Genomic DNA, 19,376 nt, shown 5'->3' with positions numbered 1-19,376 from the left:
ACTGATTTTCCAGTGGTATCAGTGATCATATCAGTAGTACGCAGGATAACAGCCTCAACCTGATCAAAGACTGATCAAGATTGAAGAAGCCGCAAGTCCAGAAAACTGTGAGGGCAAACTTTTTCGGAGTGTGGGCTGTAAACTCTTGGAACAATCTACCAGAGAGTGTTGTGACGGCACCGAGTGTGAGCTCTTTTAAGACAAGACTTGACCAACACTGGAGCGGGTTCAGGTACATTCAGGAGCCGGTGCATGCCCAGTATTTGCCAACAGTGCGTGACAAAGACGTGACCGATCGCCCGGGCGGCTAGCGAGTCGATCTTTTGGTGAAGAGGATAAATGAAAAGGAAAAGTAATCAAAGACGTGACTGATCGCCCAAGCGGCTAACGAGCCGATCAGTGGAGAAGAGGATAAAAGTAAAGTAAAAGTAAAAGATGTGGTGGAAAAGTTGTGTATATGACCTTCGAGTTATACACAATCTTTCCTTATCTGTTTAATGTTATTACAAGTATCGTATTTTGTGTCATGTTTTTTCTTAAGATTATAACGCGTAGCTTAAACCTGTTGAGTTGACCTCGCTAGTGACCTTGTCTCACCTCTCACCTTGTTGCCCACATTAATTATATATTCCGCATTTTCGCTTTATGAAAATCAGTTTTATTATATCTTGTCTGTTTAGATTTCATATCCTGCTCATAGTTGATTATGTTTATAGTAATTAAGACGAAAATATATTAAACTGAAGGTGACAGGTAAGTGGGCTTCTGAGCGTTGGGGGTAGTAATAGAGTTGTATTTGATGTTACTAAATAACAATATTGGTAATGATGAAGGAAGTCAGTACTCTTTAAATTCAATCTTAGTGATGTAGCTTCCATAAGGGAGATTTTCAACAAAATAGTTGAGTAATTTGAGTAGGTGGCGGGAAGGTGCGCGCCAATATGGCGGCGCCGCTGACCAATCATAGGCCGTCCTCAGTCAGCCTCCATGTTTGTTTGTTTCTCCAGTGTTTGAGAGAAGGACACAGAAACTCAATAGAAAGTTGGATATTTCAGCTTGAATTTTCAGTTGAAACTGACCCTATATTAAATGCAGGTAACTATAACCTCCCGTAGTATGAAGCAGTAAAGTTTGAGGAGGGGAAATAAGGAGAAGATGGGGTAAAAGAGATGAGTGCACAGGCCAGACTGCTCGGCCATAACCTGGGAATGTTTACGAAGGTTATTTGATGATCAGCTGATTTCACCTTTGCTTCCCGTACCTCACCTGTGTTGCCTCTGGTTTAGTGCAAGTTTCTCCCGCCAGTACTACCTGTGAATGATACTTTGCGTAAATATATAGAAAATAACCTTTTTACCACTTGTAGGTTGATGATGTCGAGTGTAAATAAGTTGTCTGTGGTGGTACCTTTAAGTGAGGTCAGGGTACCACTCGCCCACCAAAACCACCCAAAAACATGACAAAATGCTCTAGATTTTTCTTTATACTTTTCAATTGCTCTTTATTTTATAAAAGAAATGGTGTTTTACTTCGAGTTTTGCTTGTCCCAGATACAAGGACTGCAAACTGCCGAGTCTTGGGTGTTTTATGGTTGTCCACTCCAAACAGTGTTGAAGGATGGAATTATAGGCTGAAATGGTAATGCAGATATGGATATTCTGCCGCTTTTACCTGGTGTTTCTGTGTTCAATAATGATGATACACAACTTACCTAAGAACATAAGACTGGAGGAAACTGTAGTGAGCCTATTGGTCCATACTAGGCAGCCCCGTTTGCACCCAACCCTTATCACTCCTCGTATCTGTATCCAACCTATATTTGAAGCTTCCTAACGAGTTCGAGTTCATGATGGTGGTTGGTAATTTAAAGATAAGCTAAAGTGGTGTGAAAAAATGGTTGATACAGTCCAGGCTTGTCTCTGGTGCTGTGTGCGTGAAACAGTGATGAGGAAGTACAGTACCTGCAAAGTTTCTACCTCCAGGCTGTAGAGACATACACGTAGGCTTTTTTTTATACAATTTCATAATGAATAATAAAATACCTTGTCTTATATGCTTTTGAGATAAGTTTAGAACATGGCACTACATTGCATAGCATCAATATTGTAGACAATCTAAAACTTTGGACCCTTTTTGCCTTTTAATGCGGGCCATTTTGTGTTGCCTTTGTATTGTATATCATAAATTTTATTGATATTATTAAATACTTTTGGTCAGGAAAGGGATGGATAATATAATGTAACTAGAGAACTGGAAAATAAGTTGGGTAAATGTTTGTGTAATCCTTGCCAACCATGGTCTGACCTCACCACCAACATGAGGAAATTTCTCCATAGATGATAAAAACTTTCGTACCTTCAGAAAATGACAAAAACTGCCTATGCCTTTTATAGTATTCCTCATGGTGAACTTTTTGTCACTTTCTCGGGGTAAGAAAACTTGGTGAATTTATACTCTTACACCAGTCTTTCTCTCGCTGTTATTGATATGTATTTCGTAATGTTTAGACATTTCCTAAGACATTTTTCTTCTATGATATTTCCGCCGGAAATTAAGGATAACCGAGATATTAATTTTTCAATGTTATTAGATTTGCTCAGTCACAAGTGTCACCATGATTTGTTTTCATCTGGCGGAGAAGGTCTGACCCTCCCCCAATTTTCAGTCCCAGATATGGCTGAACAGGTGGAAGAGCTGTGCCGACATTGTGATAAAGATTATTTTAAGTCAATTGCTGAGTTTAATCAGAAGAAAATGGTGAAGCATTTTCTTTCTTTTTTTTTTTTTAGAAAACTGTATTACCGAACAACGTTCTTTGTTCGAGATGTGGGGGCATGAACAAAGGGGGGTTCATGGGGGGCAGAGCCCCCTTGGTTATGTTATGTTAGGTTTTGTTTGTTGGTTGGTATTTTATTTATGTGATTTACTCGGAAAAAATCCAACTGTTTCCGTTAAGATTGTTGGGTGGGGGATGGGGGTATCTCAAATCCGAGTGATTACCAGCGGAAATGAATATCAAATTCATTCAAAACTCATCAAATACAATAGGAAAAACATTTTTCTAATATCAGAAGAAAGATCGGTACCAGATGTAAACAAATCATGGCCACACTTGTGACTGAGCAAATCTAATAATATTGAAAAATTGATATCTCGGTTATCCTTAATTTCCTGCAGAAATATCTTAAATGTATTTTAACACGGACACTATGCAGAATCTGACATTTTACCAAAGAGACATTGTGGTTTAGAAGTATCCAAGGATTTCATCCTCCAATAGTACCTCCTTCTTTCCTCACACAGCCAAACTGTGGAATGCTCTGCCTTCTTCTGTGTTTTCATACTTATACAATCTGTCTCACTTTAAAAAGATGGTTTTCCGGCATCTTCGTGGTGTAGATTAACACAGTACAGTATAACCTTTTTCTTCTCTATTTTCAATTTCTTTCTGTTCTTTTTTTTTTTTTTCGCCCCCCCAGGCCCCGTTGTGGGTCGTTTGACCTGTGTCCGGGTGGGCTAATTCCCGTATAAAAAAATAAAAAATAAAAATAATAATGTTCTCTTTGCTGAATCACCCTTTATAACTTGTGTTTAAGTATTGGTTCATGTTAGGATGTGACAATATAACAAAATATTTTTTAATGTTTTTATGCCTAACTTCTATTGACATTTTAGTTACTTGTATTTTATATTATCCTTAAATATTGTAGCTTGCTATTTCCAGGGTAATACTTAAGACAACTGATTCATTGGCAGGAACCTCTCTATAGAAATTGTCTATAGAAGGGAGAGAAAAGTCTTACATCATGAATAAAAAGAAATAGGTTAGTGTACAGTATCGTATTTACTGTACAATAAATCAGTTATATTGTTGTTTTGGCAATAAAGTTTGGGCTGTTTAGGTATGAAATGCCACCAAGGTAAAATAGCCAAGCTATTTATAATACAGTTTCTCTTTTATTGGGGGTGGGGGGGGTGTACAGTATTAGTATTGTTATTACTGCTATAGAAATAATATTGTATAAGCTGCTGCCAGTTTTTTTAATGTTTATTTATTGGAAGCCTTGATGTCTATGAAACATGTTTGTCTATTGGTGGACAGATAAACAAATACTGTAATGGTAGCTTCCCTGGTAGCTCTCTGAGTCACGGAAAAGCACGTTAAAAATAAAAATGAGGGAAAACCCCCCAAAAAATTTGCAGTTGATCCACGCATTTCTTTTGATAAAATTTTAGTTTCGGTCATCCCTGTATTTAGATTTTCAACTCGACCTAACCTCGCCACAGAACCCAGGGACTATATCTACCCCCCCTTCTGGTGGGGGGTTAAATTCCTAAGATTGTCCGGGTGACCGAAACTAAAATAATACCTTTCTTTTTATTCATGAAGTAGAAACAATTTTTCTTCTATAGAAAGTTTCCCTTAAGTGGTTCCTTCCCACAGGAGTCTGACGTGTAAAGTATCACAACCTGTTTGTAATTTTTGAACGTAACCTCATTAACTATTAGGCTTATTATTTGTTAACCACAGGGAGAAGGAAACTCTATCAATTGTGTATTGTTTTTATTTGCTAAGTGATGTATACTGTACAGTAGTCACAGTGTACCAGTTGCAAAGAGCTGGTCACTTAAAGTACAGTATACCACTTGCTAGGTAGTGCATTGCAGGAATGTACTATTCATTTACTGCTAGATTGATTTATTACTTTCATTATTAAATATGTATACATTAAAGTGGTATTCAGGCAAAGTTTAATTGATATACTTTATCTTCATGAGATGATAAAGACGGGATAATACAGGTAGACCCTTATTGCTGAAAGGAAACCATTCCTGAAAAATCTTTGGCAAAATGATGCACCTTTTCCCCCAGGCTTCCATTATATATTACTGTGATCAAAAACTTCCCGAAGTCATTGAAATGTTACAAAACATTATTTTTTATGATTTTTTGGGTGTACACAATGGTTATATAATTTGTAAGCCAATAAGAAACATAAGTGAAAGTACAGTACTGTACATGCAGTAGATATACAGTACAATAATAATCTTATAATTAAAAGAAATCCAAATGTTTGAAGCTTGAAGTGATAGTGTGGCTAAAGTAACCACTCCTTGTACGTTTGTTATTGTTCAAGTGTCATTGTAATCTTAAATTTGTGCTCACCTAAGTATTGAAGGTTGTCCCCAAAATACAAATAATTTCCATATTTTAAATTGTGGCAAAAGTGACCAATCAAACCACAGTGTGGTGATGCCATTGAAATAAAACCCGGAGTCATGTTTGTTTACACACAAAGTCTACTGTATGTGTCCAAGTCATTAAGTTAATCTGGGAGCCTTAATTTCCACCTCTTGAACTTGTCTGGCTATGTATGAGTCACTCATTCTTCTACAGTTTTGAAGATCATTCCTCCATTTTACTTCATCATTGAATTACCGTAGCTTGCTGCCTGCTGGCCTGGTACTGATGGTGGTCCGTTCCCGCAGGGGATGTGACCGCCAAGAGTCAGGTGTTAGGAATATCCCTTTTTCCTCTTTTGTGATGTTTTAGATAAATGTTGAATGAAATTATTCAGAACCAGTTTTTGTTCCAGGGTGAAATATGTCAAGAACTCCCAAGGAAGGAAAGGAATCAAAACCGCACCGGGTGCGGTCACACACCATTATGGGTCAAGAAGAGTTTGGCTCTGGCAAAAAGTCTTACTGGCCAGAACTTGAGATAACAGGTTAGCAGATAATACTGTCTTTTTTCATATTACTATGTTGTATTTATCCAATTATATTGTAATATTTATGGCAGGAATGTGGTACATGTATTTATACTTCTATACAGTACATTATTTTATTGACTATGGATTCACCTGATCGACCTACAAGACAGCTTACAACCAGGCTACCCTGGCTGTATGCATGTTGACTTATGGACTTCACTTTACTGTATATTAAGACTCAATTCTGCCTCATGGAATTGTTTTGCCCCAATAATGTACCTTGTGCTCATAGTTCTTTGTCACACACTGTACAGTACAGTATACTGTGAACACCTTTATTTTACTGGTCTATGAGGATGGACTGGAAAGGGACACATTTTATATATTAATTAACACTTGTAATTTATGACCTGGTAATTTAACTACACTCACATATTGTAGCATTAACTCTTGAAGGGTTAAGATGTGGGTCAACCCCTGAACCTTTTGTGACTGAAAACTAACTCATGTACGGTATAAGTCACACATTCCTGTCATTCCCAAGTCTTGTAGAGAAAATATTTATTGCTAAGTTTGAAAGCACTGGATTGTGACATCACATGTAGGTCTCATAACCGACTATATTTTTCAGTCTAAGTAACAGTTATATAATTTTTAATCATGGTATGTCGGCTTATTACCAGTGTATGATAGTAACCATATATGTCCAGTACTGTACTGTAGTAGACCTATTAACAAAATTATGTTCTTTGGTGTAGTTTTCATGAGAACGGAGAATGTGCATTACTTCTTTGTGTGCCATGAGATACAGTGGAGTCTGCATTTACGCTGTCAATTGAACCCGTGGATGCCCGCGTAAAACGAGAAACGCGTAAATGAAGTAACAGAACATATGGGATTAATTGAAATAGAGACTGGGCCGACCCCCAAACTCCACTTTTTCCGACACAATACTGTACGTACCTTGTAGTCAAAATAACATCTTAATTTTATGATGGTATGCACACACAATTAATAATTAAGAGACATATCAATAATATTTGTTTTTTTAACACTTACGTTAGTAGAAAAGATGGCTGGGCACACGGGGATGGGAGGTTGGTTCCGAGGCAGAGGACAGATTATTGGCCCTCACCTGTATCACTTGTATCAATTGTATCACTATCCACCACAGAGGCTTGCAGGGCCTCTTTGTCAAACCCCTCAAAGTCCATATCCTCACTATCACTATCATGGGCCGGCTGTGGTGGGTGGCGGGTGAAGAACTCGGTCATGTTTTGATGACTGGGAGACCTGCACCCTGCCCGCGCCGCTTCCCGCGTAAATGACCAAATTTACCGCGTAATTTAAGCATTTCATTCTGACAAGGCACCGCGTAAACAAAAGCCGCGTAAATGCATACTATACTGTACTGTACTACGTGTTGGGTGAAGTATTAACCTACATAGAGCTGCAGCCAAGCCATTAAATCTCATGAAGCCATCAATGTTGGTCTTCATATTGTCTCTCACCCACAACCCAACTGAATGGCCCCACAGAAAGATTGTGGCTTTGAGAAGTTTTAATGTAAGGTTTTTTTTATTCTTCCTGTCATAAGATGTGTACTGTACTCTCGTATGAAGATTGTTTGTTTGACTGCAACTAATGGTTACCCATATATTATATGTATACAGTAATAATATGCTTGGAGCTAATCATACCAGAGGAGGACTTACTTCTCTCTGTAGTTATGTATACAGTGTGTTAGTCTTCAGAAATCATAGAGACTACTGTAACTGTACCTATTTCACCTGTTGTTATACATTATGTCACCTGAAACTAAAATAAAAATCCAGTATAATTCACATGTGCATTATCTGTTGTTCAGTATATTTCCAAACATAGACGTGGAGGGGTAATTATAGATATGCTATATCATACCTGCAGGATACCTATATTGTGAGACATGATGGCTGTCATCCTCTGGGCTTCCTTCACCCTCTACAGTTTATTACTGAAGATGGAGGAATGATCCTTATGTTTGTTGTAAGACTATGGCTGAATGACTCCTCACTCACCTTTTGAAAGAGCCATCAGATCCAGATACAATTCTGGATTTAGCTGGATAAGAAGGCTGGTTGACTTACTAGAAATTGTGTTTTCTACCATACTGTGGCAGTTGGGTTGACTGTCAGTGGAACAGGTTATAGTATTTTTTTTTTTTTTATGAGTGTATGATTCAGTCATATATCAGAAAGAAACTTTCTTATTAATAAATGGTGCAGAGGCCAAGTGGAAGCAGCTCACCTCCTGCCACAAGGGTTACTGGTTTGGTCCTGTGCCAACCCCGGGGAAGAAAGGATGGTCGAGTGTGATACCTTCTCATATAATGTGCTTATATACCTACTGCCCTGTACTGCACCGTAATGTGTTATGTAGCCACTCTGTCCCTAATGGGCAGTCATGGCTGTGGGACCATTTAATAAAGTTGGTGTCTATCTAGTGGGAAAATTATCATATTGTATTTAAGTGTTGAGTGATAATTTATATGTAGATAATGAAATAATTAATGAAATATAGAAAAATATAAAGGAACCGTGTTGATAAGATATAGAAACAGGAGTGGTGGAAACATTAATGGAGGAAATATTCATACTATTTAGTTGTATTCTGAGACTGGTTGAAGGTTGGGTGAAGAAATGAGTGTACTGTATGGATGGATGGAGTAGCTCAGTAGAAGCTAGACACACTGCAGGTGAAAATTAGAGCAAGGGTGTGACTGAGATGGTGTTGGTCCCATGGAATGTTTGTAGTTTGGTGAGGAATCGTGGATAAACCAGTATGGATGTGAATGATATAACGATGAGAGTATTATAACAGGTCGCACTGGCTGTCACGAGAGGACACTGACAGCCATGAAGTACCAAGAAAAAGGTCGATGTAGGGCCTTACACACAATATTTATAATTTTTTTTCCTTTAACCTCTTAAAATTCCACACCTTCAGCTCAGGTTCAGTCAGGGACAAAAGTTCGCTCCCCACGGTGAAACTGAGTCACTGGAACGAGTCTCCTCTGAACTGACTTATAACCTGACTGTCATCTGCTGCGGTTGTGTTGCTTTTATCTCGTTTGGGGTCGATACTGCTTTGGTTTGGGAGGGAGCGAACTTTTGACCCCTTACTGTACTGCGTTGCTTTTATAATACTGCATCCGGTATCTAATTTTTTTTCTCTCTCTCTCTCTCTCTCTCTCTCTGCAGGAAATATTCGAAACATAAGTCCAGCTGTATGGTCCTTGCAGCACCTAACATCTCTGTACCTGAATGACAACTGTCTGTCTCGCATTCCTGCTGAAATTGCCCGACTGGAACATCTTATGTATCTTGATTTATCTTGCAACAAAATCCGCAGCCTCCCAGCTGAAATAGGCGAATTAACACGTCTCAGGTGCGTTGATGTGTAACTTTGTCCACGTAACCTAACCTAACCTGACCCATCATAAACTATCCTAACCTAACCCATCATAAATTATCTTAACCTAACCAAATCTAACGACCTAACCTAACGTAACCAAACCTAACCTAACCCAACCACTATAAAAGGTCACCAGCTATCATTAGACCCAACAACATGGACCCATTCAATAAAATTTTAGGATCACCTGAAGAATCTCTGCCCCAGCTTAATTCACCTATTGATTAACTCTGCTAACATTTACCTAACCTGTCCTATCCTAACCTATCCTATTCTATCCTTCCCTATCTTATCTGTACTGAACTGAACCTAACCTGTCTTAACTGATCCTAACCTATCCTATTCTATCCTTCCCTATCTTATCTGTACTGAACTGAACCTAACCTGTCTTAACTGATCCTAACCTAACCTACCCTAACCACACTAACGCTATCCTATCCTCGTCCTCCCAAATAGCTCTAGGGTGGTTAATCTTTAGGTGAAATAAGCTGAGGTGGAGATTCTTCCGGCGATAATAAAAAAAAAATTCTCGGAGATGACCTTGTTGATGGATGTGGTATTAATATGTGGTAGTTGGTGGCCATTAATAGTGGCTGTTTGTAGCATTATGTAGAGTGAATTGTTCTCTCTCTCTCAAGATCCAAACACACACTCATTCTTTGCTGTCATTGATTCCCTCGTGCTGCTGCAGCGTCCTTGCCTTGCTCTCTTATCAATCATTTGCATAATCCACTCTTCCCTAGTTACCTATCATCTGTCACTGTAGCCCCACTTTCTTTAGCCTCCAAGTCTCAAGTTAGGTTAGGTTGGAATTGTGACTGAAAACTAATAATTGAATCACATGAAAATTAGAGAATCCTTTCTTAATACCTCATTCTTAGCAAGGATATGGCAGTTACAAAGGCTCCCACTTAACAGAAAGGGTCAAGGGTCTTTGCTGGTGTGCATAAATTTGTATGCACAGTACTGTATTTTGTCATCTGGGTTGATATAAATCACAGCTTTAGAGAGTTCACTTGTATGATGGTTTACTGTACAGTACTCTACTAACTTGTTACACAGTGTTGATGATTTATATGGCCCACTGAGATATTTCCAACAGTTAGCCTGCTATTGAGAGGTCTTATTGTCTGCCTACTTTTTTCAGGTGAAACATTGATGTATGTATGCATTATAATTTTAAGAGTATGGTACTATATGTCATTGTTTCCTTCTCAGGGAACTGCTGCTCAACAATAACCAATTGCGTGTTTTGCCTTATGAAATAGGCAAGCTTTTCAATCTGCAAAATATTGGCCTAAAAGGCAACCCTCTTACAATGGAGATTCAAGCTGTCTACTCAGAGTCCAATGGTACACTAAAGCTTCTCTCTTACATGCTCGACAATTTAGCAGGTAAGGACAAAATTGGTGTAGTTATTTGTTCATTATATTATGTTGATGTACGGTTGTGGACAAAACCACTTCGGCAGGGAGGGAGTTTAAGCTGTGTCTGCCTCACAATTAATCTAAAAAAAAATCAATTTGTGGTGTGGAATGAAAATTACAGACTTTTAAATCACCATCTTTATGCTACAGTAAGTTGACAAGTCTCCACATACACCACCACCTCCCTCCCTCCCTGTCTGCTGAATTAATTTTTTTCTACCACTGTACATTATAAAGATGTATCTGTGTAGCTGACAAATGAACAGGTAAGTAAATTTTCATTACTGTTCAGTGTAAGCTACTTTTTTTATTTAACTCTCTTAAGTTCTGTATGTTCCTCACACTTTGTTGATGAATTTGGTCCGGTGTTGCTCCATATTTTGAATGCTGCGAGAAGTGTGCGCTCTAATAACTGCAGAAAAATGACAAATCACTTGTTTTTCATGATCTAGATCTGTATATTGTACCCTATAAGAAAAATTAATGGTATTGTTATTTTTATGCACTGCTTGAAAAGACATCGTTTCAATCTTATTTTTTGTGAATTGGGGACATAAAACTGTCCAAATAAATACAGTAGTATATCTAAAGGGTTAATATTGTAGGGAAAGATGTAATGTAACAAACAGTAGCTTCATAATGGTGATTGAGTTGGGTCTTTTATATACCATACTGTACACAAGAATATCTCTATTAGTGGCTGGGGAACCAATGTTACATGTGCAGTAATGGAAGATGAATATTTTAGTCGCTAAATTTGTTGTGGGTATCTGGCAATTAGGTGGGATTTGGTTATGGCAGCATCAAATATTTCCAAACAGGGCTCTAATTTCAAAAACTAAGGAGATGGAAAGGGAATTTAGGGTTTCCTCACAATAATTCTTCCCCTTACTTCCAAATAGTGCCAGACAGAACAAGACAAGAGGTAACTGTATGCTTGTTAATCTCTGGTATACGAGGGGGTTTCTCTCGGTGCTGAATAAAATTGTCCTGTGTTAGCCACATAAAATAATAAAAGTGGTGTTGTATAATGAAGGGGTTCAGTGAAATTTGTCAAGCATTTGTTTAATATTTAATTAACTCTATTTCTCTTCCATAAAGGGAGTGTGGGTTTTGTGAAGTACTAGTTGATTGTGTTGGAAGGGAAGGGGCGGGAGAAGTAGGCCTGTAAGATTGTGTGGTGACGTAACATAGTGTGTGGGGGAGGGGGGACGAGAGGGAGGTCATGGCTGCTTCATATGATAAGGGAGAGCTAACACAGGTACAGGACACAGCTGAGTTCCAGTACTGTACTAAGAGCAAAGTGGTTCTGAAAATGGACAGCTTCATGCCATAACAAATCAGGCCAATAGATTTTTTTAGGGTCAGATTTCTCCTCCCTTCTGGTTTAGAAAGAGACACAGCAGACAGGGTGCCACACTAAGCATACAGTACCACTTATACTAGCAAGATAAACCTACTGTACTTTCCCACATCACTCATAAAACTCGCTCAGTGTCTCAGTAATCTACTAACTCTTTATCTTAATAAGTGGTGAGCATGTATGGAGCTTTTGTGTAAATGTTGAAGGGTTGGGTTGTACAAAGATGATGATTCTGGTGAGTCACTTGAGATGTGGTATAACATTTGTCATATTCAGTCTTATTTCGTAAGAAAATATATATATAGTAAGTCCTCGCTTAATGTTGTGGTTACGCTCTTGAAAAACATAACGTTAACGGAAACAATTTTACCCATGAGAAATAGATAAAATGCTTTATTATACACTATACACTATACAATACACTATATTATACATCCCAAAAGATAAGTAAACTAAATCATTTTGTATTGTACTCCCTGATGGGCGGAGGTGGAGCGAGTGTGTGGTGAGGAGGAGGGTGGCGAGTCACTGAGACCCGGAGGTTTAAAACCTCCAATTTCGTAGCAAGGCTAATGGTCTTGCATTGCTTCTTCACAACACTAGCATCACTAACACTTGATGGGCGCTTGGTAGCCATTTCGAATGGTTACAGTACTGTATTTAGAGCCAAAACACATACTAATAATAATAATAAACGTTTTATTAATAGATTTGCAGCCAGTGGCTGAAAATATACAAACTTACATTTGATTTAGACATAATGATATAATATGCATTGAATACATTTACAGGGCTGTACAGTACATAAATCAGGAGTTGTTTATTATTTTAACAATAGATGGGATGGTGCTGTTCTTATATCTATCGGTGCGGGTTCTTATGGGCTGAATTTTGTTGTAGTGGCGAACTGCATGAGTTGGGTGGGGGGCTGCCAGTGGCAGGAGGTGGCGATGACGAGGGTGGTGCATTAGTTGGCTGCCAAACCTTTCCAGTGCTTGGTGGTGGAGGTCACTGAGGGATGGCATTTCCAGGGTGGAGAGAGAGTTGATGTAGCCGGAGTATTCTGCGCCGAGCATGATTCTGCAGGCCCTTTTCTGTACCTTCTCTAGCCGACGTTGTTGGTTGGAGTTGAGAGAAGACGACCAGGGGACGCTCTGCGAGAGAGCGTAGTGAGCTAAGATGAGAGAGGGTGATGCGCCATACAAAGTAGTCCTTGTTGGGTGACTACGTTATAGCGAATTGGTCGGGACGTTGTCTGAATCATGGGTATCTAAAGAGTAGCGACGTCGTCTGAGACAATGTTAACGAGGACTTACTGTATACCTTGTATCCTTGTTTATTGGGCATGTCATCATAAGACACGGGTTACAGGTGGTCCTCATATACTGGAAGGGTTTAGTTCCTTGTTATATTATGTTCATACAGAAACACTTATAATCTATCAGAAAAAGCACGGAATATTTATAAATACTGTATATATAAAATACAACTGAGAGGCTTGTTTGAATTTATTTCTTACAATAGCATTGCAAAAAACTAAACACATTGCAATAATTGAATGAGGATTTTGTGTGGGACAGGGACAGCTTAATACAGGGAACTTGCCCATGGCTTGAAAGAAAATGGATGAAGAAAGCAATTGGCAAAATGAAGAATGGAAAGGCTGCTGTTAGCAGAAATACTGAAAGCAACAGACTACTGATATGTAACTGGTGATGCCATTAATTAATGTAATTATGATCGAATGTACTGTTCCAGTTCACAGTGAGACTGTGAATACTTATAAGGGTAAAGGTGAAGCATTTATTACAGAAACTGCAGAGTCCTGAAGCTGTTAGATTAGGTTATGAAAGTTGTGGAAAGAGTGATGGAGAAAATGATAGGAGAATGGAGATTAACAGAATGAAGTTTGGGTTCATGCTAGGTAGGGAGACTACAGAGGGAATTTTTATGACCAAGCAACTACTGTACTGTACAAGAAAAATATGTAGGAAAGGAGAGAAAATTGTTCTTTGTATTTGTAGACTTAAAGATATTTGACAGTTTACCACATGAGATAACGTAGAGGGTAATGAGGAGGTAGGTGTTGAAAAGTATTGTATTAATGTTTAGGGCATTGTATGAGGGCTCAAAATCTGCTGAGAGAGCAAATGGCAAATAAAGCGAGAAATTGGAGGTGAAAATAAGGGTCTGTCTTGAGTTGCCTTGTATTTATCATGATGCTGGAGACACTATCATGGGACTTAAGGACTGGTCTGTCTTGGTAGTTGTTGTATGTTGATAGTAGATAGTGCTAAAAAGGCAGAAGAGAAATATAAGAGATGGTAAGATGGAATGAAGTAAAAAGAGGCATGAGAGTGAATGTGGTGAAAACAAAGGTATTGATTACTGGCCTGGGTGAAGGACCTGTGGTGGAAAATGGACAACTCAGTAATGTGCAGTGAGTGTGGAAGGTGGAGTACATGGCAAACTGCAGGATATTACTGTCTCTTAAGTGTGGCTTATGTGTAGGTAATTATGTGATCTTAGCTAGGCTGGAGAAACTCAACACTGGGGATATGTACTTGGGTTGCGTTGATGTGTTCCATTACCAGGGTGACTTGATCAGTGTTGGAGGCGGTGCTGAAGTTTTCTCAATTACAAGAGTCAGATGTGGCTGGAAGAAGTTTAAGGTCGTTGCTTCCTTTATTAAGATCAAGAGGACGTTCTCCACAAAGAAAGGAGAGAAGTATGCATCTAGCTTTGACAGGTGTGATGTATATTTGTATGGTAGTAAAATATGGCAAGTTAAAGAGGATGACATACACAGGCTTGATTGAGGTGAAGTATAGAATGGTGAGGTGGATGTGTAAGAGGGTGGCTTGGTATTGATAGTATTGGTGAGGTTTTGCTTGGTTTTGCATAAGGGGAGGTTGAGGTGGATAAGACATGTGGAGAGAATGGATGAGAACAGTTGGATCAAGAGGTGCATGATTTTAATTGCAGAGGGGAGGATAGGCAGGGGGAGGCCAGGAATGACATGGGAGAGGTTGTAAGAATGGCATTAAAGTTAAGAACCTGATGAGATAGGCTGCAGGAGACCGTTCAGCATGAATAGTTGTTGTCAGGTACCATAATCAAGGCTAACCTATGCAAACATGGAAAATAAACATAATACAGTATGGTGGCGATGATGAGTTATCTAATATTTTGTTCTTAAAAATTAAATTGCAATAAACTGAAACTGTAATATGCAAATTTGTAATAACCAAGACTCTCTGTACAGTGTGTGTTACATACTGTTTGGGCTTGTTTGTATACAGGTGCACCACTCAGCTTGCAGTACAGTACTGTATATAATGTATGCATACTAATATTCCCCACAGCACTTTTCTTGTATGAGTAAAGTGTATACATATCTATTTCCAATATAAACTCACCAGATGTTAAAATATTTAAATACTGTACAGTATAAATCTGTAACCCAACAATTTACTGAACTGTAGTTTGTCCTTGACACTTAGATGTGCTTTATCACCAGTGACCTTATGTAATACTCGCTTGCTATTGTCCTCTCCTGCACAATTGTATTTATACAAAATATATTAGTGAATCATCGTCGTCATTATCTTGTATTTGTTCAGTATAATAACCTACCAGATGTTAGAATAAATATACAGTACTGTATTCTGTATACACTAAGCTGTATCCTGACTGCTTTCTTCATTTTGGTATTCAGAGAGGTGCTGGTATAAATGCAGATGTCTGAGATAAATTATTTTGAGAATTACTTTGCTGTATTTAAAAGAATTTCCTTTACACTGCGCAGTATAAAACTTTGGCTACTTCTGCTGTGTACAAATAATTTAACTTTTTTGTTCTTTACCTTATATAGTTGTTAATATACTGTACATGCAAAGCAGAAGGAGGTGGAGCTATGAGATGAATTGGAGAGACTTCTTGACGACCAGGGAAGGAGGACCTCTTGCTTGTTATGAGAACACCAAACTTCAGGGTGTAACTAGTTTAATGAGTTGACACTGTTCAAGTATTGAATATTGTGAACATCAAGCCACAGTGATCACATTAGGGCATTCTTTGGGGATGAAAGGTGGATTTAGGAAACATCTCAGCACTCCATAGATTGAGTGAAACCCTGGGAGACAAATCAATCGACCAAGAGTTGAAAACGGACATTGTGGAGGATCTCGGTGAACTCGAGAGTGAATGTTAGTGGTATTTCCCGGAGATTAACACTGAGACCATTCAAATGGCCATCACGTGAGGCCCATTCATGTGTGGAGTGGTTCAAGTGGAGAGCATTCACAGAAAATTTCAGGAAGAATTTTTGCAGCTAACAAATGAGTTGACGGTGAAAAGTGAATTTCTCAGGCGGAGCTTTCCTGACACTTGGGTCAAAGTGTCTCCTGTACTATATACCCGAAGTTCTCATTACATTTTCTTCACTTACATTTGTGAGTCAGCACATTCATCTCTGCCGGCAATGACTATATAAACACAAAACGAATTGGAAGGCGAAGCAGATTTGTGATTTGCATTAAATGTTAGAGACGCCTCAGTTGTCAGTGCTGGTTCCCAAATTACAACTTTCCTATTAAATTGCCTGTTTACCTTGTCCACCATTTATGCACCCAATCCACTCTAAATTGTAGATGGCAAATGATCAGAAACCACTAGTACACTACAGTACAGTATATCCCATTATCCTCATATTTTATTTAAAAGTACTTCACAGTAAGGCTGCATAATGGGATGAGTGGCAATACTTCAGGTAGGTACATGGGTGTCTGGCAGTCTGTTTCCAGGGGGCAGATAAGGAGATGGGCAAGCTTCCAGTCAGATTTCGTGGTCTTGATAATTTAGTGTTTTGTCACATCTCATTAATGTTTCCCGACAGTTCATGACAGAATACGCAAGTGAAAGATTTGGTTTATCTTTTTTTTTGTATCTTCAAGTTGTTCTTTGTCTGGTGATTGCGTCATTGATTAATTCAAAAGGTGTTTAAGCGCCTTCTTTTTTATTTATTATTATTTTTATTATTTTATTATTGTGACTTAATGTGACAGTATACACAACAAAGGTGACTTAGTGTGTATTAACTTATTATTGCTACTATTATTTCACAAGTATCTAGTGTAATGGAGTGATGGTAACGAAGAGAGAGAGTCCGTGTATTGGTCATAGGAATAATAGGTTGGTGTTATGTCTTAATGTTTGAAGAAAAAATTTGTGATATTAGATAAAATATAGTTTGTGTGTGTGTGTGTTATGGCGGAGCAACATTACGCAGGCGCTCGTGTTTGTGTACGCCCCCGGGACACTGGCTCACACAGTTGCCACCTCGCACTTTTTTGTTGATAATTGTGAAGGATTCAAAAGATCTGATGCTAAATAAACTCGTGAATTATTTTGTGAAGATTTAAACTTATCTTGAGTCTGTTTGTTTGTGTCGTTGTGTTGTGCTGAAGTTTTTGGTGGCACTGATAACCCTTGTGCGACCTGACCGTACTTAAAGACATGACATACTACGTACATATAATACGTAGATTAATATAAAATTCGTACTTAAGATTGTCTCTATGTTGTGAGGAAATGTTAAATATACTTTTGGTGACTCTATGTGTGTTGTGATCATTGTGGTGTATGGGAGCGTGAATAGTTGAAGTGGGTGATGGAGAGAGATTGTAGTGGCGTGTGGCATGGAGCGGCGCGCGGTGGCCGAGTTTAGTAGGTTGTGAAAGAGGAAGTGTGCGCCGCGCGGGAGCCTCAGTCAGTGTGCCTTGAGCTGATCGTAAGGCAGGACGTTGCACGCTCCGTCCACCACCTCGCTTCCCACGTGATCATACTCGACCCGCGGTCACCATGACAGGGTCTCCCGAGTGACAGTTGGTTGGCACCTCCGTGCCATACCGAGATACACATTAGCCAGTGTTTAGGTTTTATAAGAGTATACTATATATAAATACTTAGAAATTAATGTTACATATAGTTTTTCGTGTTGGTTTTGTTTGTTTACACTTGATTTGGCTTTTGTTGATGAGAGAAAAATGTATTTGGATAAAGTGTGAGTTTGTTGTGTGTGAGAAGAGGAGATAAATATTGGGTGCACATGTGAGCACCGCGGGTGTTGGCCAGCGTGACCGACTGTGATATTGAAGGATCTCAGGTGTGTGAAGCAGCGGCGCCATGCACGACGTGGACAGATACCGGGGCTCCTGCCTTATTGTCTCCAAGCCCCGTGGGGGACGGGGCCACTCCAGGGGACGCAGACTCCCTCAGGACACTAACCAGCAACAGCAGCACGACTCCCCCACTCCGAGCTACATGATGGAGGGCGGCTCAGCTCTAGCGGGGATGCCTTTGTTTTCCTTTCTGCCTCAGCGTCGTGGTCCTGGTAGGGGCCACCAAGGACGCCCCCACCACCATCACCAACAGCGGGGCCATAGTTCCCCACCACACCACCACCATTACCACCGCTACCATAAAGACAACGAGTCGCCTCTAGCAAGGGATCTCCGTCACCAACGCCAGGATGTGTCCACTGCTGCTACTGACGAAGGCGACGAAGTGGAGCGTCTACCTCTGGCTCGGCTGGCACTACACACTCAGGGCGCCCCGCTTATTCTGCCCAGCCGAGGCCCTCAGCGTGGATCGCCCTCCTCCCGTTCCTCAAACACTGCCACCACTGGTACAGACGGTGACGGCTCACCACCCGCCGCCAGCGACGCCGTCTCCGTCACGTCGGACGAAGGCAGCACTGGCCAGGCTGAGAACTGTCTGCCGCGGATCATCAAGCCTCGCAAACGACGTAAAAAGGACCGCAAGCCAGGAGGAGGGTCGGGGGTGACGGGTGTGGCGGGGTGTGAGGGGTCAGGTGATGATGCTGGCGGCACCATCGTCACCCTCAAGCCTTACATGCCCATGTGTTATAACTATGACGCTTCCACCAACACCACCACACCCGCCCCCCCGAGTGACGCCCGTCGCATCTGTGAGGGCTCCCGGGCGTGTGGGTGTGGGGGGTGTGTGTCCGCCCATATTTTCCCCACACCCCCGCCCTCACCAGCGTCCTCGTCGGCCCTGTCGACCATGTCGTCGGCGTCATCGTCTTGTTCCTCGTCTGAGGACGAGCCAACAATGGCGGGTGAGGGGGAGGGCCGACAGCTGGTGCGCTCCTTCAGTGAGCCACAACAACACCCAACACTCCACATCTCCTCCACCGTCACTAACTCCTTCGCTGGACATCGGGACTTGGACATCCGCATCGTCAGGAGTGTGGCGCGAGAGGTGCCGCCCCGCACCAGACACTGGTCGGTGCCGGCCGTGGCCAACCACCACCACCAACCACCACCCCGCCTACCACACTCCCTCCCTTCACACTCACCACGACTACACAACGACCAACACTTCCTCAGTTAT

The 19,376-nt window shown here is 40.3% G+C and overlaps 2 protein-coding genes across 2 annotated transcripts; both read left to right on the top strand.

Moving 5' to 3' along the window:
* The first annotated feature begins 1,105 nt into the window (after window positions 1-1,105).
* On the top strand, window positions 1,106-14,776 carry LOC121873049 (CCR4-NOT transcription complex subunit 6-like). Its single transcript, XM_042376364.1, has 6 exons — window positions 1,106-1,999; window positions 5,598-5,729; window positions 8,954-9,140; window positions 10,386-10,608; window positions 13,770-13,881; window positions 14,469-14,776. Exons 2-6 carry the CDS (start codon window positions 5,606-5,608, stop codon window positions 14,774-14,776), a joined length of 954 nt encoding a protein of 317 aa, XP_042232298.1. The 5' UTR covers window positions 1,106-1,999; window positions 5,598-5,605.
* Window positions 14,777-17,465: 2,689 nt separating this feature from the next.
* On the top strand, window positions 17,466-19,376 carry LOC121872906 (the record flags this gene model as incomplete). The annotated part of the gene is given in 1 exon segment (XM_042376009.1): window positions 17,466-19,376. A coding segment is annotated over 1 exon segment (1,233 nt), but the record flags the coding sequence as incomplete, so codon positions are not given.

The sequence above is a fragment of the Homarus americanus genome, unplaced genomic scaffold (assembly GCF_018991925.1).
Source record: "Homarus americanus isolate GMGI-L3 unplaced genomic scaffold, GMGI_Hamer_2.0 scaffold11022, whole genome shotgun sequence".
In the NCBI taxonomy this organism is placed as follows: Eukaryota; Metazoa; Arthropoda; class Malacostraca; order Decapoda; family Nephropidae; genus Homarus; species Homarus americanus.
The sequence above is the reverse complement of the archived record's forward strand: the minus strand, read 5'-3'. Positions and strand labels throughout refer to the sequence as shown.